Source organism: Lynx rufus, unplaced genomic scaffold, assembly GCF_022079265.1.
Source record: "Lynx rufus isolate CCGP_SWC_20201006 ecotype Redwood Valley unplaced genomic scaffold, mLynRuf1.p SCAF_13, whole genome shotgun sequence".
Lineage (NCBI taxonomy): Eukaryota > Metazoa > Chordata > Mammalia > Carnivora > Felidae > Lynx > Lynx rufus.
This window is the reverse complement of record NW_025814827.1, coordinates 36,001,500-36,027,290: the sequence shown is the minus strand read 5'-3', so window position 1 is coordinate 36,027,290 and position 25,791 is coordinate 36,001,500. Positions and strand designations below refer to the sequence as shown.

Sequence of the window (25,791 nt, the reverse complement as noted above, 5' to 3'; positions counted from 1 at the left end):
CATTAAATGTCACAAGGCTACTTTGTTCCAGAGTAAGGACTAGAATGTGCATTTATAAACTAAAATATCATAGATATTTTCTGAATTTTACTGCCTAATTTTAGAGCACTAAATTTTTAAATCTTTTTTTTTTTTAGAAAAATCTTTTAAAGGTTTATACCTTTAAGATTATTAGCCCTATAGTGATTACTCTGAATTGTTTTACATTAACCCAATGAAAGTATTTCTGTCACTTTTATTTGGCTGTCACAATCTTTTCAAATAATTATACAATAACAGGGAAAGTAATGGCAAATAGTTGTCTCATTTCTTTAAAAAAGAAACATGATTTTTTCTAAAATTTTAAAAGCCTGTTATTATAGACTCTCATTGAGCATATCCCCTACCTAAGTCTCATGTGCATGATTTGAGTCTTTCTAGATAATCAGCAAGTTCGGGCTAATTAATTCTTTCATTCATTCAATAAGGTCATGGGATGTTGTTTTCTTTTGATCCGTTGTATCATACAACACAGGATAGTCCTTGGTACATGCTTTTTTCACTTGCAAAATAACACTTTTATTGATTTGTATCTTCACTGTAACAATTTCATTTTCTTTGTATGTTTATTACTTAATTAAAAGCTTTGTTTTAATTGATTCTCTCTCTCTCTCTCTCTCTCTCTCTCATGGCATAGTTAGGCTTCTAGGTCTTCCTAAGTTATTTTCTATAAGAAATCATTGTTTTAGTTTGGGGAATTGACATTTATAGTGATGGTGGTGGTACGTAAGATTTTCTAAATACTTGCTAGAGTGAACATTTCTTAGTTTGTTTTTCATATTTTGGCAACTAATGAATTTGGGGGATTATTTCCCATTAGGCAACTGAAGAGGATACTTCCAGTTCTCTAGTGAAAGATCATCTTTTCCAGCAAGAGACAGTTGTTACCAGTGAGCCTTACAGAATCTCAAGACCTTCTGCCTTTGAAGGTCTGGATGCCAGAAGAGTCTACTTACAAAGTCAAGCCAGTCAGGTGAGACCATTAAATATTTTTCAGTGTGTTATTCGTATGTATAGAAATTGGATGTACTAGAGAAGGACTTTAAGACCATGTGCCTTTACCAGACAAAATAAACAACAGAAATCTAGGCAAATATGATTTAATTGAACCATAAATTTTACTTTACATTTTTTGATGACAAAGGTGAAAAGGGAAAATGTGTTAGTTACATTTTCATTATCTGAAGGAAAAGGCATTTTATTCTCTTGGGAAGCATATGTTTCCCTATCATTACTCTACATAGAACTTCTCAGATGAGAGATACTACGAAAAATAGTCCTGAGCAAACATACCTGTGGCAAATACACTGATGAGTTTCATAGAGTTATTTCTTGTAGCTTAACCTCAGATACTAATAGTGTACTCCTAAATCAACTCAGAGAAAAGTGTTTCCTTTGGGTACTCCGTATACAGTCTTCTAATTGTTCCAGCTTGATCTAAAAATGAAACCTTAGGGGCGCCTGGGTGGCTCAGTCGGTTAAGTGTCCGACTTCGGCTCGGGTCATGATCTCGCAGTCCGTGAGTTCGAGCCCCGCGTCGGGCTCTGTGCTGACAGCTCAGAGCCTGGAGCCTGCTTCGGATTCTGTGTCTCCCTCTCTCTCTGACCCTCCCCCATTCATGCTCTGTCTCTCTCTGTCTCAAAAATAAATAAACATTAAAAAAAAATTAAAAAAATAAAATAAAATAAAAATGAAACCTTAGTTATAGGATAGAACCCTATTTTTATGCCACTTACAAATGTTATTAAATCTGTCAGAAGACCATTCTTGACCCCATTTTTTTTAGTGATATGAACAGATGCTTTCATTCTTTATTTTTTTTTTTTTTCAACGTTTATTTATTTTTGGGACAGAGAGAGACAGAGCATGAACGGGGGAGGGGCAGAGAGAGAGGGAGACACAGAATCAGAAACAGGCTCCAGGCTCTGAGCCATCAGCCCAGAGCCTGACGCGGGGCTCGAACTCACGGACCGCGAGATCGTGACCTGGCTGAAGTCGGACGTTTAACCGACTGCGCCACCCAGGCGCCCCAGATGCTTTCATTCTTAAATAAGCATTTCTAACTGTTTCTCTGTGAACTCCTGTGGCTTAAACTATGCCCAGTATATGTGTACAAAATCAAAAGCCAATCAAAGTGATTTTTTTTTTAATGTTTTAAAATATTTATTCTTCTTGATAGCTGTTTATAAGATGTATTAGTAACCAGTGGCATAGTGGCTATGCCTGAAGCCTACCCTGATTCTCATTTAAGAATTCCATTGTAACCTGAGGATCTCAAATCTGCAGCTTGTTCGGGAAGAAATTTGCATTGCATTTGCTCTTCTATTTGTCTAGAACACTTTTCCCCTAGATCTTCAGAGTTTGCTCCTCACGTTGTCACCTCTTTTGTGAACCCTTCCCTGGGTGCTCTAAATAAATAAAATAGCAATCTGTTTTGTTTTGTTTTGCTTTGTTTTGAGGGGGAGAATCTTTTTTTTAAATTTTTTTTTTAACGTTTTATTCATTTTTGAGACAGAGAGAGACAGAGCATGAATGGGGGAGGGGCAGAGAGAGAGGGAGACACAGAATCTGAAACAGGCTCCAGGCTCTGAGCTGTCAGCACAGAGCCCAGCACGGGGCTTGAACTCATGGACCGTGAGATCATGACCTGAGCCGAAGTTGGATGCTCAACTGACTGAGCCACCCAGGCACCCCGAGGGGGAGAATCTTAAGCAGGCTCTGTGCTGATTGTGGAGCTGTCATGGAGCATGATCCCACAACCCTGGGATCATGACCTGAGCCAAAATCGAGAGTCAGACACTCAACCGACTGAGCCACCCACATGCCCCAAAATAGCAACTTTTCTATCACTATACCCTTACTCTGCTTTATTTTTCATGACACTTATCACTTCCTGACTTTATATATTTAATTTTCTATTTGTAACTTTTTGTTCCACAATATGTTCAGGAACCTAGAAGTTTCTTAATAGAATGAGCATCTAGTTAACATTTGTTGAATGAAAGAATGAATAAATGCTAACAGCATCGCCTTGGAAGCAAATGATATTTGACTCAGTTTATTCCTAGTCTTAACATCCAGTATTGGGACCTTGATTAATTTAGGATCATTTGGTTTTGCAAGGAACAAATCCATTCGCACTTATTTAAGGAAAGAGGACTTTATTTTAATGACTCAGTGGCATTTCTCAGAATTCTTTTAAGAATAAGTACAGGGTAAGACTTTTGAGATGCTAGGCATTAAGTAGCTTCTCTCTTTCCCCACTCCTGCTCCCCCTGTACCCTATTCACACATACTCCACATGACCATTTATCTATGTTTCTCTTTATATATTTGTTTCCTTCTTTTGCACAATGGTCTAGACTGTTTGTTTCCTTATTGATTAGTAGTATATTATGACTATCAATGTCAGGCTCAGCCCTTTAGACTACATGGCATTCCTATGTCCCTAACCAATTCCATATTCTTACAAGAAGGAAGCCAATTGGCTTGGCTTAGGGCAGGTTTATACATTCTATATAGCTCTCCATTCCAAGGTTACAGGATGGGCAGCCAGATTAGGCAGAGAGGAGATAAAATGGTGCACACTCCATCTAACATTGCCACTTTTGGACAGAGCTCTTGTTCTAGCCTATCATATAAACTTATGGCTTCCCTTTGAGGCATGTGCCAGATCCTGGTTTAACCATAATTATGGCTGTTTGGGAGGAGACTGAATACTAATCATGGCAACCTTTTGAGGAATGAGATGTTTCTTTCTGCCTCGTGTAAATTTTAAGTTGTGAGTTTTACATTTCCTGCCTAAACTTGTTATTTTGCCACTTTCCAAAAGGTCTATTTGCTTAATGGAACCACACTGGGCATTGGGGAAAAGTTGGATAGAAATTTCTACAACAATGGGTAAGATCTTGGGCTTTAGGCACAGGCAGATGTAGTTTTAAATTCTGGCCTTTTACTTTACTTACAGTTACAAAACTACTCAAGTTCTCCATCTTCCTGTTTCCTCAGATATAAATATCAACAAAAATAAAACTTATTTCCATAGTGTTATTCTAAGAGTTAAGGAAGATAATTCCCTCATATATACATTGATATGTATGTCACATATATGCATGTGATAAATGTTAGAGCACCTATGATGTGCCAGGCCCTATTCTAAGCCCTGAGAATAGCTGTGAACAAGAACGATATGAACTGTAGCCTCATGAAGGATATAAATGCTAGTGAGGGAGATAGACAGTAAATAAGTTAAACCGGTAATATTTCAGGTAGTAATAGTGTTGTGAAACAAAGTAATGGGAAAGTAATGGGAAATAGAATAGTAGGAATACAGAGGAGGACTTCTGCAGATCTGTAAGATGATTGGGAAAATCCTCTGGGCAGCTCTTTGTATGGAGATATGAATAATATCAAAATAGAACATAACAGCCATATGAAAATCCAGGGGTGAGGGGCTGGATATCCAAGCAGCAGCTTGGTATTTCAGAGAAACGGGCTGATATAGCTTAGTTCAGTGAGTAAAAGTGGTAATATACTACAAATTACAATTAGAGAACTTGGCAGGGTTTGGATATTGTAGGCTATTGGGAGGAGTTGGAATTTTGTTCTAGTTTCAATGACAAGCAGTTGGAAGGCTTTTAATCTCTAATAAAGGTCTCATTTCATTTTGGAAACATTATGGCTTCTATGTGGAGAATGGACAGTTGGAATGTGGTCATGAGTGGAATTAAGACCAATTTTGAAGGTTATTGTTTTCATCCAGTTAAAAGATTTTGGTGATTTGGACGAAATAGAAATGACGAGAAATGGTTAGGTAAGCGCAAATTCTGTCAGGTAAGAGCAAAGTCTGGAGGAAGACTTGGTAATAGATTAGAGTCAAGAATGCCTTCTGAGTTTGAGGTGCAAGTAGTTGAGTGAGAGATGATGCCATTATCTGAGATAGAGAAGACTGGGGTGATTACCTCTGTCATCACCAGTGTAGTACCACGGCCCACTCCTGTAAGAAGACACAGAGTGGATGATTTGCCTAACGTAGGGGTTGTATGTTAGGACATGTAAGCTCTTATATTCTGAATGATGTATATCATGATTAAGTAAATTGTCATGATTATTTAGTGGTGGTAAAAGACATGTCTTGTCCTGACAGCTAAATTAAGTAGTAAAATAAAGTCAAGGAGAAGTAAATAAAAGCAGTATTTTAAAAGGTGATTAAAATTAAAATTTTAAGATGAAATTTAAACCAGAAACTGAGAAATTGAGGCTAAAATTATGGTAAATATTTCTTAACCAGTGAAGAATAGATGGAGTACGAAGACAGATTTCCAAAATTTGTGTGGATTAGGAAATTAAAAGTGTAAAAGTTAAAAGCAGCATAAAAAGGAAAACAGTAAAACAAGAACTAAAATCATTTAAAAGGGCTCAAATCTTAAAAGTATAGAGATGAGAGGAATAAACTAAGTCAAGAACAATGAAAAAAACTTTTCTAAACATGGTGATTTGAAATAGTGTAAACATAAAAATTAAGAAAATATAATGGTAAGGGGTGCCTGGGTGGCTCAATTGGTTAAGCGTCTGACTTTGGCTCAGTTCATGATCTCATGGTATGTGGGTTTGAGCCCCACGTCGGGCTCTGTGCTGACAGCTCAGAGCCTGGAGCCTGCTTCAGATTCTGTCTCCCTCGCTCTCTGCCCCTCCCCCGCTCATGCTCTGTCTCTTTATGTCTCAAAAATAAATAAAGGTTAAAAAAAAAAGGAAAATGGTAAGATACTGTTTCTAATTTTGCTCCTACCGCTCGTTTTTAATGTGGAATAGATGTAGCTGAGGGAATAGTTACTGCATGTTGTTTTGTTGTTTATTTATGCTAAACAGACCATCAAGTCTAACTGGCATGGAATCTGACCTCTGGAATCTTGAGTTCCTTGAAAAGGATGACATGTTTTTCTCAAGTAGAGAGCTGAGGAGACCCAGCAGAAGATCAGATCAGAACATTTGGATATTTCAGCCTTTGCCTCAGATTAGGACCAGTACTTGGCCAGTTCTCAGGTGTATGTGCACACATACTCACACACAAAGATATGCTCTTGAGCATGTGTGTTGTCTTTTGGAGAGAAGGGTATGCTAATAAGTCTGACTCGTGGGTTGTTGTGTTGATCTGGTTTAAGGACAAACCTAATTCCAGAGATAGCACTATAAACCTGTTAATTCATTTTGTTCTGAGTGAATTAAGCTCTCCGTAAACATTTGGCTTATTTGTGATCTCAATAACGGACTCTGTAAGATAAAGGTGAAATACTAGCAAGCTTTAATGCTGTTAACAGTCCCAGTGGGAAAGAAAGGAAGGTTCCATGGCTACAGTAATTAAAGATTATAATTTCTTAATTCTCCAGGGACTGTGGGTCACTCAAAATGGTTCTCAGCAAGTCACAGTAACAGCATGGATTTTAAATATTTCCTGTGTAACTGAAGTTTTACTTTCCGCACTCAGCTCAGATTTTATAACTCCTTTCTTTCACTTTCATGGTGGCCATTTTTTAAAACACAAGGGTTTTGTCATCTCTTACTTAGGTGTTTTTTTTTTTTTTCCATCTCAGAAGAGAAGACTCTTGTTTCTTTGATAGTGTTTGTCTTAATTTGTTCTGTCAAACACTTGATTATCTCTGTTTCCCCAGTACCTACAACTGCAGTTTATACTGATACTCTCCATTTTTTCTCCTCTAATATCATGGCATATGAAGTAGGATAATGAAACCTGTTAGTATGTCTTACTCTTTTTTTTTTTAAACCTTTTAGTATTTCTGCCTGGTGTTTTTCATAAATAAAATCATTACTGAAAGCAATACTGAAATTTCTGAGAATCATTTTGCTTTTACTTTGGAAGGTGACTTTCATTCTAATATTTCGGATTACTTGTTAAAGTGTTACATGTTTTTCATGTTTAATAATTTTATCTGACCTTTGTAATTGTCTTAGGAAATCAAGAAGACTTGAGATTTTATATTCTTTTGATGCTTTGCTAAATGCTTTTGATTCCAATATCTCATTTGAGCAGTAAATAAATAAGTAAATAAATAAAGATATTATCAGTGAAGGAATTCATGCATAGAATCATTAAGTACCTGAACAAAGTCACCACGTTAATATTTGTTAAATTAGAATTCTGAGGTTATTTACAAATGGTGTTTTTCCTCCTTCTGCCATCTTCTCGTCTCCTCTTTTTATTCTAGCTCAAGTTGGAAATATTTCATTTATAATAAATAGGCAGCTTTATGTTACATTACATCTAAAAAGTATGGCTTGTTAATCCTTATCATAGCTTGTCCCTACTATATGCTGAGTACTGTTTAAAGCACTTATATAACTCATTAATCTTCACAACAGTCACTACAGCAAGCTGCCTCATTAGGGGGATAGACATTATCTATAGTTTATATACATGTTTTTTTCTAAGTTTACTATGAAATTTTAGAAGAAATGCACAAAAAATGTTATTAAAATATTGGTACAAGAAGGGAAAAAGTAATTTTAAGCCAGTTTTATTAAAAAGAGGCAAAAATAGAGGCTGAAAACAATTTGCATAACTTTTCCAGGGATTTTTGGAATCAGAACAATCAGTCCAGAGTTATATTTCCTCCTCATCATCTAGACATCCTAGGAAGCAAGATTGGAGAGATCCAGTTTAACACTTTTAAATACAAAATACTTCCAACATCTTGAGTGATGGGTAGAAAAACTTACCAATGGAGGAGAGAATGGATGTATGTACATCCTGAACTAGACCAGTGATTTCGTATAGTTGAGCAGTGAGAAAAAATTTAGTGAATGTAACACAAAGTTACAAGGGACTGATATTCATCATCCGAGACCCTGGGAATTTATTTGGCCTATCTTTTTTGGCTGAGGGAACTCTTTTGACTAATGGAAGGGAAAAGAACCGAGCCCTTCTCCCAAAATGCAATGATGATAGTGGTGGAGTGGTTAAAGAATGTAGTCGCCACGTGGAAAAATGCAAAATGGTGCTAGATAACTGAAGAGAGGGAAGTAAACAACAGTTGGCAGGCAATTCTTAGCCTGGGGATTTTGAGTGTGAACATGTCTTCTGGAACCAGACTATTAGGGTCTGAGTTCTAGCTGCTTTGCAACTTTTCCTTATATCTAAGATTGATGTGACCTAGAGAAAAAAAGGATGATGTTTAATGACTTTGTATAACTAGATATTTAATTATAAATTTGCTGATGTCAAAATAAGTGAACTCAGTTTATTAGGAACTAGAATGGTATGGGTATTCTTCTTTAAAGGTACACAGATACTAGCTATGCATTTAATAAATCTGGAAGTTTCTTAAGAGGAATAATGTGCACTTGCATTTGTATAGTGGTACACCATTGGTCCATTTGGGTGTCACCCAATAGGCTTCACAGGGTGAACTTCCCATATTATAGAATCTGGCCTTACACTTGCTGGTCAGAAACCTTTTTTGTCAAGATGGAGTCCTCTTTCACGGACTAAAATAATCAAGTTTAAGAAAAATGATGTAGGGGCGCCTGAGTGGCTCAGTTAGTTAAGCATCCAACTCTGGATTTTTGACTCAGGTCATAATCTCACGGTTTGTGAGTTCGAGCCCCACATCAGGCCCCACACTGTTAGCTTGGAATTCTCTCTCTCTGCCCCTTCCCAGCTCATTCTCTCTCTCTCTCTCCCTCTCTCTCTCTCTCTCTCTTTCTCTCTCTCTCTCTCTCTCTCTCAAATAAACTTAAAAAAATGATAACATAAAAAATCAGAATGTAAAAATTTAATTTAAGCCATCATGTGGACTGTAATACTAGTGGTAGTTTGTTTAGTACAATGTCTACATAAAATAGATCTTCATAAGATACTAGGTCGTTGTCCAAAGCTTGCTTCATGAGTATGTGTTCAAGAGAGTACTTACATGCTTTGAATGTTTAATTGCTTTTGACTGGATAGGTTGATGGATCTTTCTCCACAGCCGGTCAGTCTTGCCAAAAGGTCTAGACTGCTTTCTTGCTGTCGAGAAATATGAAAAGTCTGAGATTTTACCCTAAAGGTTCAACCTTCTGGTTGCTTCCAGAAGACATAAGGCTGCTAGATCAGAGACAAGGGACATTATTACTCACAGCACAATAAAGTAGCATGAGCTTCATGTTTGGGTTGGTCCCCTGGCCTTCCGAGTCCCATGGAGATGGTGCTGAGCTGCTCAGGTGGATGAAACACACTCAGTGGTTTTGCATTACAGCGTTGGAACCCTGAACTTAGGGAACCCAAAGTCGTTTATAAAGGATGTTAAGTCTTGCCTGACTTTGCCAGGGAAAGAGATGGTGTCATAGTCAGAGTAGATACTAAATAAACCTAACTAAAAAGGGAAGGCACTTACCTTTCAAGGGCTTCACTTTACGTACATCTTTGCAAAGATAGTCTGAAACAAAGGCAAAAGGTGCCTTTCCTCACTAGATCTACAGAAATGAGACCTATGGAGAATTGTTACCTAACACTAGCTTAAAAAACACGAGGTTTGGGGGCACCTTGGTGGCTCAGTCGGTTATGGTATCATAGGTTTTTGTTTTTGTTTTTTACTGCCCTAAAAATTCTCTGTGTTCTGCCTATTCATATCTCTTCCACCCCTGCCAAAGCACAACTCTTGGCAGTCGCTTAAATTTTTATTACCTTTATAGGTTCACTTTATCAGAAAGTCATAAAGTATATAGCCTTTTCAGATTGTTTTCACTTTGGTTTCCTTCACGTAGTAGTAATGCATGTAAAGTTCTTCTTTGTCCTTTTTTTTTTTTTAAATACTGACTAATATTCTCTTGTTTGGGTATATACCACACTTTATGTTCATCTACAGAAGGACATTTTGGTTGCTTCCAAGGTTTAGCACTTATGAATAAAGCAGCTAACAACATTTGTGTGCAATTTTTTGCATGGATATAAGTTTTTGAATCCTTTGGGTAGCAAGGAGTGCAATTGCTGGATCATATGGGAAGAGTATGTTTAGTGTTATAAGAGATTGCCAAATTGTCTTCTAAAGTAGCTGCACCATTTTTAATTCCCACCAGCAGTCAATAAGGATTCCCTGTTGCTCTGCATCCTATCCTCCCCAGGATTTAGTGTTGTCAGTGTTCTCGATATTAGCCATTCTACTACTTGTGTAGTGGTATCTCCTTGTTTTAATTTGCATTTCCTTGATGACTTACGGTATGTAGCATCTTTTCATTTGCTGTTTTTCCATTTGTGTATCTTCCATGGTGAATATATTGAAATCTTTGGCTCATTTTTTAAATTGGGTTGTTTCATTATTATTGGTTTTTGAGAATTTTTATTGTTGGTTTTATTTAAAAAAATTTTTTTATGTTTATTCATTTTTGAAAGACAGAGACAGGGGTGCCTGGGTGGCGCAGTCAGTTAAGCGTCCGACTTCAGCCAGGTCACGATCTCGCGGTCCGTGAGTTCGAGCCCCGCGTCAGGCTCTGGGCTGATGGCTCGGAGCCTGGAGCCTGTTTCTGATTCTGTGTCTCCCTCTCTCTCTGCCCCTCCCCCGTTCATGCTCTGTCTCTCTCTGTCCCAAAAATAAATAAACGTTGAAAAAAAAAAAATTAAAAAAAAAAAAAAAAAGACAGAGACAGAGCACAAACAGGGGTGGGGCGGAGAGGGGGGGACACAGAATCTGAAGCACGCTCCAGGCTCTGAGCTGTCAGCATAGAGTCTGACGCAGGGCTTGAACTCCCGAACCATGAGATCATGACTTGACCCGAAGTCAGACGCTCAACCAACTGAGCCACCCAGGCACCCCTTTATTGTTGGTTTTTAAGACTTCTTTGTATATTTTGGATAACGTTCCTTTATCAGATATCTTTTATAAATATTCTCTCCCAGTGTATGACTTGCCTTCTCATTCTTTTGACACTGTATCTTGCACAGCAGAAGGTTTTAATTTTAATGAAGTCCAGCTTATCAGTTCTTTTTTTCATGGATTGTGCCTTTGGTGTTGTATTTTAAAGTCCTTGCCATTTACCAAAGTCATCTGTAATGTATCACTGATCTATTCTTTTGTCAATTCCACACTGTCTTAATTAATGTAACCTTGAAGTCAGGTAATGTCAGTCCTCCAGCTTTTTTCTCCTTCAATATTGTGTTGGCTCTTCTGGGTCTTTTGCCTCTTTCTATAAACTTTGAATCAGTTGTTGTATCCACAAAATAACTTGCTGGTGTTTTAACTGGGACTGCATTGAATCTGTAGACTAATTTGAAAAGAACTGACATCTTGACAGTATTGAGTCTTCCAATCCATGAATGTGGATATCTCTACATTTATTATTGATTTTGTTCATCAGTGTTTTATAGTTTCCTCATAACAGATCTTATATATATTTTGTTAGATTTATACCTAAGTATTTCATTTTGGGGAGTGCTAATATGAATGGTACTGCATTTTTAATGTCAAACTCCACATGTGTTTATTGTTCATGTATAGGAAAGTGATTGGCTTTTATGTATAAATTTTGTATCCTGCAACCTTGCTATAATTGCTTATTAGTTTAGTTCTGAGAGTTATTTTATCAATTCTTTCAGATTTTCTGCATACATGATTATACCTTCTGTGAACAAGGACAGTTTTATTTCTTCCTTCTCAATCTGTATACCTTTTAATTCTTTTTCTTTTCTTATTGCATTAGCTAGAAACTCTAGATTTGGATTTAATCTTTTTCTAGTTTTCTAAGGTGGAAACATAGATTATTGATTTTAGATCTTTCTTTTCTAATATATGCATTTGATGCTGTAAATTTCCCTCTAAGCACAACCTTACTCTATTCTACAATTTTCATTTCCATTTAGTTCAAAATACTTAATTTTTAAAAATTTCTTTGATCTGTGTTAATTTGGAAGTGTTGTTTTGTTAAATCTCCACATATTTGGAGATTTTTCACTTATCCTTCTATTATTGATATCTAATTTATTTCCTTTGCGGTCTGAGAGCAGACATTATATAATTTGTATTCTTTTAAATTTATTGAAGTCTGCTTTGTGGCCCAGAATGTGGTCTGTCTTGGTTAATGTTCATGTGAACTTGAGAAAATATTTTGCTGTTGTTAAATAGTCTGTAGATGTCACTTATATTCATATGATTGATGGTGTGGAGTTCAACCAGGTCCTTACTGATTTTCTGCCTATTGGATCTGTCCATTTCTGACAGAGGGGTGTTAAAGTCTCCAGCTGTGATAATAAGTATGTCTCTTTCTCCTTGCAGTTCTGTCAGTTTTTGCCTTGTGTAATATAATGCTCTGTTCTTAAGCACATACACATTAAGGATTGCTAGGTCTTCTTAGAAAATTAATCTTCTATCATTATGTAATGCCCTTCTTTATCACCACCAACTTTTCTTTCTTTGAGGTCATCTGTGTCTGAAATTAATTAAATAGGCTTTCTTTTGATTAGTGTTAGCATAGTATATTTTTCTCCATCTCTTTACCTTTACTCTGTAAGTACGTTTCTTATAGACAACACATAGTTGGGTCTTTTTTATTTTCTCTGACAGTCTCTGTTGTTTAATTGGTGCGTTTAGGGCATTAACATTCAAAGTGATTATTGATACAGCGGAATTAATATCTACCATATTTTTTATAGTTTTCTATTTGTTGCCCTTTTTCTCTGTTTCTGTTTTTGTCTTTCATTTATTTTCTGTCTTTGTGGTTTAATTCAACATTTTATATGGTTTCGTTTTCTCTCCTTTTTGGCATATAAGTGACATTTGTTTGTCTGTTTTATCTTTTTTTTTGTAGTTATCCTGAGATTTGCATTGTACCTTTACAACTAATCTGTGTCCATTTTCAAAGAACACTAAATTACTTTACAGATCTTGCAATTACCTTATAATAACAAAATAATCCCAATTCCTCCTTCCCATCTCTTGTATCATTGCCATTCACTTCCCTTTATATATGTAAGTATATACACACACACACACACACACACACACATAATCATACATGATTGAATACATTGTTACCATTTTTATTTTTTTTTTAATTAAAAAAAATTTTTTTTTAACGTTTACTTATTTTTGAGACAGAGAGAGACAGAGCATGAACGGGGGAGGGTCAGAGAGAGGGAGACACAGAATCTGAAACAGGCTCCAGGCTCTGACCTGTCAGCACAGAGCCCGACACGGGGCTCAAACTCATGGACCGCGAGATCATGACCTGAGCTGAAGTCGGCTGCTTAACCGACTGAGCCACCCAGGCGCCCCCGTTGTTACCATTTTTAATCAACTGTTCTCTGTTAGCTCAATTAAGAATAAGAAAAATCAAAACTTTATTTTATTTTCACTTATTCCTTCTTCAGTATTCCTTTATTCTTACGTAGATCTGAGTTTCTGATCTGTATTATTTTCCTTCTCTCTAAAGAACCTCATAACATTCCTTGTAAGGCAAGTCTACTGGCAACAAATTTCTTCAGTTTTTGTTTGCCTGAGAAAGTCTTTATCTCTTTTGAAGGATTTTGGTTTTTTGTAGGGTACAGCATTCTAGGTTGGCAGGTTGTTTCTTTCACCACTTTAAATCTTTGAATCCACTGCCTTCTTGCTTGCATGATTTCCGAGAAGAGGGCAGATGTGATTCTTTGTCCCTCTGTAAGTCAGGAATTTTTCCTTTGGTCATTTTTCAGGACTTTTTCTTATCTTTGAGTTTTTATAGTTTGAAAATGGTATGGTAGGTGTAGTGGGGGAGAGGGCGTGGCATTTATCCTGCTTGGTATTCTCAGAGTTTCCTGGGTCTGTGGTTTGGTGTCTAACATCAATATGGGTAAATTCTCAGTCATTATTTCATATAGCTCAGAGATTCTTTCTTCAGTCCTGTCCAGTCTAATAAGTCCCACAAAGGCATTCTTCATTTCTCTTAGTGTTTGTGATCTCTAGCATTTCTTTTTGGTTCCTTATTAGGATTTCTATCTCTTTACTTGTATTGCTCATTTGTTCTTGCGTGCTATCCATTAGAGCTTTTAGCATATTATTCATAGTTGTTTTAAATTCCTAGTCTTCTCATTCCAAATCCCTGCTGTGTCTCGTTCTGGTGCTTGTTCTATCTCTTCAGATTGTTTTTGTCTTTCAGTATGTCTGGTAATTTTGTTCTTTATAGCTAATAGCTGGACATGATGTACTGGGTAAAAGGAACTGCTGTAAATAGGTCTTTAGTATGTGGTGGTGAGGTATGGGGGGACGGGGAGCATTCTGTAGTCCTATGAATAGGTCTCAGTCTTTTAGAATGAACCTATGCCTCTGGTCTGTGAACTCCACCAGTATTTCTCAGTTTTTTCTAACTTCTTAGTTGGGTTAGATGGTTAGAGTTGACTAGAGTTGGCTATTTCCCCTCTCCTAGGTCAGATATGCTCTGATAATATCCCAGTAGGTAAGGCTCTGGTTAACTAGTTTCTCCTGAGGGCAGACCTTGGGAGTTTTCTGGCATAGTTCAGAAGTGGTTCCTTTCCCCCTCCACCTGCTGGAAGCATGCAGGGATTTTTCTGATATTTATCGGCTGAGGTCCCGGGGGGTAAACTCCCAAAAGTGTGGGGCTTCACTATGAGCAGGTCCACCTCAGCACTCGTTTCTGCAGCAATTCTGCTCATGAGTTTGTTCTGGTGAGCTGTGACTCCCATTATTTTCCCATCTCTCCAGTATTGGGGGCGATGGTTTGCACCGTGTCCTCCTCTGTCTTACAGATCTGAGACAAATTGGTGCTATTTTTTCTTTTCAGTTGTTTACTTGTTAGAACAGAGTGGCGTTTACTAAGTTCCTCACATGTAGAACCAGAAACCAGAAGTTCGTGTTACTTTTGAAATTAAAATTTAAATATATAAGGAAAGACCTAAGTTCAAATAATCAATAGGATGATTCAAATAATGCTCTTTATTACAACCATTTTGAAAAGCTTCACTGCTAATAGGTTATGAAACTTTGGAATACACACTGTATGGTTTTATTAAAAATAAGAAATACATTCTCTGGTCACTTAAGTAGAAATTGTTTATATTTTAGATAACATTCAGTCATCCGGGCCTAGACATTCAGGGCAGAAGTATAGAATATGTGCAACGGCAAATATCCAAGGAATGTGGAAGCCTAAAGTCCCAAAATAGGGTAAGTAATCTTAGCTTATCTCCTATTGTGGGATACAACTAATTAACACATAAGTGAAATTTTTTAGTCCTTTTAATTCTCCATGTAGCTGAATTATACTAGAAAATCTTTTGTGTGTTAATTTGCTACATGCATGTTTATAGAACACTATTACTTAAATTCCATCCAAATTTCTGGTTTGACTCTAGGAATTGCCACTGTGTATTTATCACTGGATAAAGCCAAGAGAAATTGTATATTGTTAATTTAATGGACTGTATCCATCATTCCACCATTAGCTCAGACCTGGAGGGTTTTTTAGCCCCGGTTCCAAATATCTTGAGAATGGAAGTTTGTCTCAACCTGAGTCAGGTGCTTACCTGTAGACAGTCACTGTGTCCAGGGACTGGGCATAGGCATAGGAGAAACAAATGTGACTACTAGAAGCCTACTTGTATAGGTAAAGGAAAAGGTCATTTTGATTTAGACACCATTTGATTTATCCCCAGAAAGATTTAACCTGCTCCCTGGCCTCAGGAAGATAATCTACCCAGAAAGGAGGGTGGAGAAAGGAGGAGGAGAGAGTGAGAATAAGTAGGTGTGGGTGTCCTGTGTTTCAAGTGACTCGTATAACCAAGCTATATACATGTATGTCTTTGTATTCATTTGCTAGGGCTATCATAACAAAATAGCAGACTGAGTGGCTTGAAAAACAAATACTGATTTTCTCTTAGTTCTGGAAACCGGAAGTCCAAAATGAAGATGTTGGCACATTTGGTTTCTTCCCAGCCTTCTCTTTCTGTACCTTTTGGCTGTGTCCTCACATGGTCTTTTGTACACCCACACATCTCTGGTGCCTCCTCTCCCTTTATGTCCAAATTTCCTTTCTTAGAAGGATACCAGTCAGATTGGATTAAGACCCACCTTAATTAAGGATCTATTTTAATGTAATCACCTTTTAAAGGCCTATATCCAAATGTAGTCACATTGTGAAGTACTGGGGTTGAGGGCTCAGCATATGAATTTTGAGAGTGCACAAGTCAGCCCATAACATTGCACACTCTGGTTCCTCACATTCATCCCATTACAACAGCCCAGAAGTCTGAACCCCTTGTAGCGTCAATTCTAAATCCTAGATCTTGTCTAAGTCAAGTGTGGGTGAGACTCAAGGTATGATTCGTCCTAAGGCAGAATTCCTCTCTACTTGTAAAACAAGACACCTGTAAAACAAGACCCAAATACCTGCTTCCAAAATACCATGATGGAAAAGGCATACAATAGATACTTCTTTTGAAAAGTAAATTTTAGAAAGAAGAAAGCAGTCATGAGTCCTAAGCAAGTCTAAAACCTGGCAGGGCAAATTCTGTGAGATTTTAAGGTTTGAAAATAATCCTCTTAGGCTTTGGCTCAATGGTTTGACCTATGCGCCTACCACAGTGGTGACCCCATTTCCTTGGCAGTGTGTGATAAACTCATACCAAAGGCTCTAGGTTTCCTGGCCCACTGCAACTGAGGAATTGGCTTTGCCATATGGAATTGAGGAGAGAGACTTACCTTTGGGGTCGTTCTTCCCTTTTTTTAAAGGATAACACATGTTTTCAGTTAGATAGCTGTATTTGCCAGTCCTGTAAATCTTTGATGTCCAGTAGCCTTTCTTCATTTCATCCTACCTCTCTTCCCTTTAGTCCAACATGGCAACATTTCAGTTGAGATGGTTGGTTGGATTTGGCAATCACACCCATAATCTCTTTATTATGTGATGGATCAGCATACCTTTGCATGCTTTCTAAATTTTTGGACTGTCCATAGGCTGAGAATTTTCTGACTCTTCAAGATCTGCCTCCTTTTTGCTTCAAAATTTCTATTTCAATTTATCCCTTTCCTCTTACATTTTGCTGTTAGCAGCAAGGAGTAACTAGTCACCTTCAGCACTTTGCTTAGGAATCTCTGCTAAATATCCAAGTCTATCACTCACAAGTTCTATATTCCACAAAACACTAACATACAATCCATCCACATTCTTCACCCAATTTGTAACATGGATCGCCTTTCCCCAGTGTCCAATAATGTGTTCTTCATTTCCGTCTGAGCCTTCACCAGAAGCATGTTTAACGGCCATATTTCAACCAACAGTCTGTTCAAGGCTTTTTGTAACATACACCTCCAAACTTTTAGCCTTTACCCATTACCCAGTTCCAAAGGCATTTCCACATTTTTAGGTATTTGTTAACAACAACACTCCAATTCTTGGTACTAAAATTTATATGAGTCAGGGTTCTCCAGAGAAACGGAACCAACTAGTTGTGTTATGTATACACAGAGAGATTTATTTTAGGGAATTGGCTCATGCAATAGTGGAGGTACATATGCAGAATATGCAGGTAGGCTATCAGGCTTGAGACCCAGGGAAGAGTTGCAGTCCCCATCTAAAGGCAGACTTCTGCTAGCGGAATTCCATCTTGCTTGGGCGGGGCGAGGCAGGGGGCGGTGGTCAGCATTTATACTATTAAGGCCTTCAGCTAATTGGTGAGGTCTGCCTATGCCCTGGAAGATAATCTGTTTCCCTCATAGTCCACCAATTTAAAGATTAATCTCATCCAAGAAACATAAACATCCAAAATAATGTTTGATCAAATATTTGGGCACGCAGCCTAGCCAAATTGACATATAAAATTAACCTTCACAGTTATTACTGCAGTTTTCATCTCTTTCCTTTTTAGGTCCCTTTGAAATCAATCCGACATGTCAGCTTTCAAGATGAGGATGAGATTGTCAGGATAAACCCTCGAGATATCTTAATACGTCGTTATGCAGACTACAGACATCCTGACATGTGGAAAAATGACTTAGAGAGAGATGATACTGATTCCAGTATTCAATTTTCTAAACCAGACAGTAAAAAATCAGACTATCTGTACTCTTGTGGGGATGAGACTAAGTTAAGTTCACTCAAAGACTCTGTGGTATTTAAGGCACAGCCTTCCTCATTAAAATTTAAGAAGTCAAAACGAAGAAAAGAAGATGGGGAACGTTCCCGCTGCGTATACTGCCAGGAAAGGTTTAATCATGAAGAAAATGGCAGGGGAAAATGTCAGGATGCTCCAGACCCTATTAAAAGATGCATATATCAAGTTAGTTGCATGCTCTGTGCAGAGAGCATGTTATATCATTGTATGTCAGACTCAGAGGGAGATTTTTCTGATCCCTGTTCATGTGACACTAGTGATGACAAGTTCTGCTTACGATGGTTAGCCCTAGTAGCTTTGTCTTTCATTGTACCATGTATGTGCTGCTATGTCCCTTTGAGAATGTGCCATCGTTGTGGTGAGGCGTGTGGGTGCTGTGGCGGGAAACATAAAGCTGCTGGATGAAAGGATCCAGTGCCAAAATGAGCTTAAAATCTTTGTTTCCAGGAATTAGCTAACTTGGATTTGTGGAAACTTTTGGCAAGCAATATGAAATCTTGCCTGGTAATCATTGGGGCCACACGTGGAGGAAGCAGAACTTGTCAGTTCTTGGCATTTCACAAATGCTAGCCATGCCTAACTTTTTCCCTTGAGTGCATGGCATGTTTTGTTACAGGTTGTAAAGAGTATCTGCAAAAGGAAACTATTTCTGGTTATTGGGTATAAAAAGTGAGCATAAAATATCCAACTAAAAGGGATTAATTTTTGGCATTTTTGTATATTTATGCATTAGGTGATGGGACTTTTAAAGGTTTGAATTCATTAAGACATGAACTAAAAGTGCACTAGGGGACAGTTGATTTCAATCTAAGAAAAGTTAACACTTGGGAATTGTAAGAAGTAAAACAAGTACAACTAAATCATTTATTAGTTGTTTTTTGAAAGCAGTTTTATGTATAAATAACAAATGTTTATATTTAACTAAATATAAGGTACGAATTATCACATATTAAACTTTTCTTCCCCTTCCTAGTTCTGAAGTAGATGTACATATATCTACTGTCACATTCCATTATATTTTGAATATTTTACTCATCTAGTTAATAACGTTTTTATTCCATGTGAATGATTTGATATTTTCATCCTCATTTCCCTTGGCTACAGTTTATATTGAGTTATATCTGTACATTCTGGTAATCTAAAATCTTTAAAAATATTCTAATAGGCTTGAGTGACCAATTTTTTTTTAAAGCACAGATGTAATTGTCTAATGTTCTGATGGGAACGTAACACTTATTTTTATATAAAAAGAGACTGAGTAAACATTATAGAAAAAAGTGAGTTTTGGGATTGTTTTGTTTTGTTGTGGTATTCAACCAGCAAGTTGTTTTCTTTCAGAGTTTTCCTCCTTCAAAAAATCATATTGCATTTACAAATGTTTTACAAGGCAAAAAGTGTAACTGGATAGTTAATATAAAAGTTTCCTCCTGAGATCTCCACTTAACTCTGCTAAACTAGAATATGTTCAGCTGTGTTACTAATTTTTTAACTTAATTCTCATTGCTTATTATTTGCATAAGAGTAACTTTTCCCAGTTGCATTTTATTTTATTTAAACTGGCCTAAAAGCAAAATTATTATATGTTAAAGTATATACTGAACTATCCCAGGAAAGTATTTAATCCAACATTGTGAATGAAATATCTTGTACATATAATTTTATTTCTTTTGCAGAGCATTGTATTACTGGATGTTTTATTTACAAAGTAGTTGGATAAATGTTCCAACAAATTGTTTAAAGTGGTTGGGGTCAATTTGTCTGGGTTTTTTGGGTTTTGTTTTTGGTGGGGTTTTTTTGTTTTGTTTGGTTTCATTTGGTTTTTTTTTTGTTTGTTTTTTTGGGTTTTTTTGGTCTTTTTAAGTGTTACATTAAAACTCTAACAAAGTAAAGGGTTCTTTAAGAACATTCCCTTAGAGGGATAGAGTTGAGAAGTGTGCCTTTTTTTTAATGGCTTGAAGTTTCAGAAGTGATAGAAATTAAAATCACACTACCATTTGAAGCTCATTTCTATGCAGGTTTTAAAATGTCATTTATGTATCATTCTTTTTACATATCACACTTAGGCTTGTGTTCACTTTCTTCTTTTGCCCCAGATCAAACTGAACAATGTATATAACACTATCTGTCTGTAAAATACTTTTTTTTAAGAAAGCATTTATATTTATATGACAGCTTGAACTGACAACATTGTGTATATAGATCATCTTGAAGTATTATTTCACATTGAAAAGAAGAAAAATATATTGATAACTATAGATGTTATGAAGAAGAGGTTATTTCTAGTTTTGTACTAAAAATCAATTGGATGAACTAAATCCAAAATATGACACTGTAGCAGCCGTTTTAAGACTTATTTTTACTGTTTATATATTTGAACACTGCTACACCAGATGATCTTCATCCCTGAAGTTTTCAGCTAAACTTGGTTTCCTAGAATAGACTGTTAACTTTCAAAATTACTTTTTATTGGTGAAATGGAAATACTCGTTTTCCTTGTGAATGAATTTTCATATTTGTAAGTGCTGAATTTATAATTCAGGTTTGAGCAAGGTGTGAATAACTGAAGAAAATAACTTGCTGGCTATATAGGAAAATGCTGTGGAAATGAACTGTGTATATACTTCTGGGAAGAACAATTTTAATCATTTCTTCTGTTAAGCACTAATCAGTATAGTGCAACTCCTGGTTCTGTACTGTATTTTATATGCAACATATATGCTTTAATATTTTAATGTCTGTGCATTAATATTTTCAACTTGTTTAACCACTTTGCTGCTAAGATTTCGCCATCCCATTCCCATTTTTTCCTTTACCATTTTAAACAAGTTTCTTCATTAAAAACTACGGTGATGAAATGGTTTTTATTTCCCCTTGGATTTTCATAGTTAACACACTCAGATTCCAAACTGGTCTAGAAAACTAACGAAATATAGTGCTATCTGAATCCCTATGTGGGAATATTCTCTTGAGTAAATTCTCATTATGTGGGGGGGTAAAAAGGATAGTCTGAGTTTCTCATTCTTGACGTGTATCGGTAAGTTCAGGAACATCTTCTCCTTCTGCCTACAGACCTGGTACTGCCAAATGGCTTTTCCTCGGAAACCTTTCTGTTTGAATCTGGTAGTAGAAGCAAATGGCTTCATAGAACAACTCAAGTAACAGTAAATACTGAAAATGAAATCATCTGGATGGCATAATAAGAAAGACTTTGGTCTGATGGCTTGTTGTGTTCAGAGTTGATAACTCTTAAATGATTTTTCTCCTGCCTTGACAGGAGAATCCTTTGATTTTTGAAGAAATAGGAGGTATGGGACTTCAGCACCACCTACTGGATGATTTATAGACCAGAGACCTGAGGTGGCAATCAGGATCTGACAGGGTTCATCACTACTACCAATAAAAAAGGGCTATTTAAGCAGTGGCCACCTCCAAAGGGAGAAAACAAGAGTAAGAAATCGCTCAAAGGAACTGTAAATCGAATCTTTCCTCTAATGTGTCTGGTTGGTCACTGAAAGATTTTAAGCACTTTTTTCTTACATAACCTGTCTTAAAATATTTATTGATATTCAAAACTGGCAATCAAACATAATGGATGTGCCGAAGCATTTGCAAAACCGATTCTTTTAACTTGCAAAAGCCATTACCAAAATGGTATTCTAATTTTCCTCCCATTACCAGTCAGGGAGAGTTTTTTTAAAGAAAATAATGAACGTCACCTGTATTTCATCATGATAACTTCAGAGAGTGTGTGTATGTCTCTGGGATGATGTTGGGACAGGGGTTAAAGTTTAGGGGGGAAAACTTGAAACTACCTATTTTCATTGGTTATTCAGCAGTGCCTAAAATGAACTTTTGAAGTAATATAAATGCACTTTGAACTCATGTGTATAGTGCCATCTGATATGTTGGGTAAGTCTTTCTTTTTCTTTTTTCTCCCCAACCCCTTGATTGAATGCCACAGAGATGTTTTCTAATATCCATGTAGGTCTTCAAAGTACAGGAAACACGTACTTTCCTCCAGATGGGCAATTCAAAGGCTGTTTCTTTTTTTTGAAATTTACTTAGACTTTGTGATTACACTTCGGAATATATGTGTAAGTTTGGGTTTTTAATTTTAGCCCAAAGATATATTAGGCAAGTGTAACATTTTTCTACATGTAACTTTGAAAACTTTATTTACCTAGAAAACAGATCCTTCACTAAATATTCTCATTCTTAATTTGACCTCCAGGTTCACATTTCTAAGGATAAAGGAAAGCACTAGAAACTTGCATTGTTGCACTTAAAAAAAAATTGGTCTATAAACCATGGTAATAATAGTACCATCAGGTGTTTTGCAGTGAGTCAAAACATTAAGAAACCACAACCTGAGGTGATTTATATAAACCAAAAAAAAAAAAACCCACAAAAAACAAACAAAAAAGGGCTTTAAGGTATTAAGGTACTGTTTGCCTAGCAGCCAGGTGGTTATAAAACTTTCATATGCTTTGATACACTGATGTTAGCCATTGTTCCTGAAAGCTCCTTAAATTGCATAAGTTGCTAGTTTTGAAACTTCTCAAGAATAATCTAGTTGAAAAACCTTTGTATTAAAGATACACATAGATTTTGTGAACATTGCCGGTATGTAGTGTCATTGCTTTCTATTCTTGACCTCAAAAGTGCCTCACTTGTATATTAATTCCATTAAAAGCTTGACTGCATTCTTTCTAATAAGCAATGAAAACTTGTTTAACTCCTGTCATAATGTATCTCCTTAGATATAGTTGCTTAGCTTGATAGTTTGGATATATAATGTAAATATGCATATATAAGTTTGTAACTGTTTTTGTTACATCATACCCATGTAATTGGACATATCAGATGATATCATAAGAATTTGTTTTAATTACCTGATTAAACCTATCATGAAATACAAAAGGACTTTTTCTTACTCTTCCAGAGTATATCAAAGTATCACATAAGAGATCATAATTAGTCAAAGAGAAAGCAATAGAAATGAGCTTTTTTAAAAAAATCATTTTTAAGGTATATTTTTAACTGAAAACTCATGTATATAGTTCATCTTATTGACATTTATTCATCCTTGATTGTATCCAGATTTGTTATGGTCTGTTACCTATAAATAGGTAAACACAGTAAATATAAATATATTTATTGGTTTGGGAACATGTTACCACTAAATCTGGATGAAATGATAATCTCAGAATGATATATGGGAAATTTTTAACCCAAAACTACTACTGCTTTATTGTGTGCCCTACTCGGTTTCAGAGTTTCATTTGTAATATAAACAAAATACTGATCTAGATTAAAAATTAGGACAGTACTCTACTCAAAAATCATAGCTTATTTCAACACCAGAATAACTTTTGGATTACTGTGTTACAGTGGTATTTGCTTGAAGAATCAACAATTAACTGTTTACCATGAATTATGAAGTATAGTCTCCTGTGCTTATTTGCAGGTTTTCAGAAATGTGCTTTACATTCTTCACAATCAAGTTAATATTCACAAGTAAGTAGAATAGTTTCTACATAAGAGAAATTGAAACTAGGGTTTCTGCTTGGCCGTCAGTATAGTGCCATGCACACAGTGGTCCTTAAAGGGGAAAAAAAATGGTATTAATAGTAAAACTGAGTCTACTCTTAACTGCTTTAAGATTGGCAGTTTTAGAGAGATCCCTTGAAGTACTGGCTCAAAAATATATTCGAAATAAAAGTCTAACAAAATCTGAATTGAAATGGTGTTTCTTTTTTTGTTTAACAGGTTTTTTTATGTTAAGAGTGTGTGTGTGTGTGTGTGTGTGTGTGTGTGTGTGTGTGTGTGTACACACACATGTATGTTTGTTTATTTATTTTAAGTGTCCTTTATTTTGAGAGAGGGAGTGAGAGAATCCCAAGCAGGCTTTGCCCAAGGCGGGGCTCGATCTCACAAACCATGAGATCATGACCTGAGTTGATTTCAGCTCAGATGTTTAACCAACTGAACCATCCAGGTACCCCTGTTATGTAATATGTTTTAAATGACCACTTTCAGTTCTCAATTCCATAATGAAGTGTTATCCTCCGTTTTTTTCCACTAAAAAAGCGACTTAGGCTGCAAGAGGTTAAAAAATATTCCCAAGATCAGAGGCACCAGGTTTTGAACCAAAATATGTTACTCCAAAATCCATGCTTTCAGTCACAATGCAATTTTGCATTTTGTTACAAGTGTTACCGATGTACTGAAAAGAATAGTTGTATTATTCTGTTAAAATGAAATTTTATTTAAGCTGGAGTGATTTTATAAGGGAATAACTTTTTTTTTAAGTAGGCTCCATGCCCAACATGGGTCTTGTACTCACAACCCCGAAATTGAGAGCTGCATGTTCTATTGACTGAGCCAGTCAGGCACCCTACGGGTAACTTCTTAATTCCCACTCCCTTTTGTTTCAATTCTAGGTCCCCTATTCATCTCTCTCACTAGATTGTGGTGTACTATCCGCAGTATGGCATGTGGGGATCTTTAAAATGGGGAGAATAAGATTGTGATAATGCTTCAACAAATCATCAAGATATATCAGTTTGTGCTGATCCGATAGAAAGCACTGAAGACCTACATGCTGTCCAGTGTGTGGTATTGTTCATCTTGCTCAGTTGATGGCATTTCCCTAAAGGTTTTGAGTCTGAGGGATTCTTTTTCACCAAAGCAGTGGTACTTCCTGTTGAGGCAATAGAAAACAGTGCTCTCAAATGAGTTTTCTGGATTCTGTACTTTTTTCAAAGAGCCATTTGTATGTCAGTTGTCCCCCAAAGCCTGTCTTAGAACCACACTTGCATTTAGTATCAGGGCTACCTACATGCATGTCACAGGGCAGTGTCCCCCTTCCCTCAAACTTACTTTTAACCTAGGAATAATTTACAGCAACCAAGAGGTAGTATGCAATTTGTAAAGGACAGGAAGAATGCCAGAATTCCTAATATTGAAATACGATCATCCTGGATGATAAAACTTAAGGAAACCTGTTTAACTTTCATTTCTGTTATTTTTAAATTTTGCATTGTCAAATTGCAAGATACTAATTTAAGTGATTTTTTTTCCTTTTGAAATCTGATACAGAAGATCTTACGGATATTGTCCAACATAAACACCTTTTGAGTCCTTTGTATTTTCCTCCCTCCTTTTCTCTGTTACAGGAATGTCTCCAACCTCTCCAAATTTATGAGGGGAAGAATTCATGAAGAAGAAATTTTAGCAGTATATTAGAATTCTTTTTAAAATGCTTGTATTATTCCCAAGAATGACCAGCAAGCTTAAATATGTGTCTATTATCAGTAAGGGAAACCAGTGTTTGACTATCACTTAAGATTTAAGAGAAAACAAGATCTATGAATTTATGAACTTCTAGCTGGTTAATAGTTCTTTTTAAAGTTCTTGTTAAGTTATCAGAGTGAAATGCACAAAGATAGCATGATACCCCAAAGTTCTAAGAAGGAAATAAGGATCCAAACCAAATTACTTAAGATTGTTGATACAAGTTGAGGTCACTGGGACTATACAAATCTCTCTTTAGAGATTCATACAATACCCTTATTTTACAAATTTAGAAACCAGGCTAAGGAAGTTAAGATATTAATGCAAGGTCATCCAGTCATTTAATAACATAGCCTGCATTTTTAAAC

The 25,791-nt window shown here is 36.3% G+C and overlaps 1 protein-coding gene across 1 annotated transcript in view; it reads left to right on the top strand.

Annotated features, from left to right (window-relative positions):
- The window catches only part of SPRED1 (sprouty related EVH1 domain containing 1), a 136,005-nt gene extending 112,958 nt beyond the window's left edge, over positions 1-23,047 (top strand). The window contains exons 5-7 of the mRNA XM_047075342.1: positions 860-1,012; positions 15,081-15,182; positions 17,882-23,047. Coding sequence (XP_046931298.1) covers positions 860-1,012; positions 15,081-15,182; positions 17,882-18,532 — 906 coding nt within the window. The 3' untranslated portion in view covers positions 18,533-23,047. The remainder of the gene's footprint in view (positions 1-859; positions 1,013-15,080; positions 15,183-17,881) is intronic.
- The last annotated feature ends 2,744 nt before the right edge of the window (positions 23,048-25,791 follow it).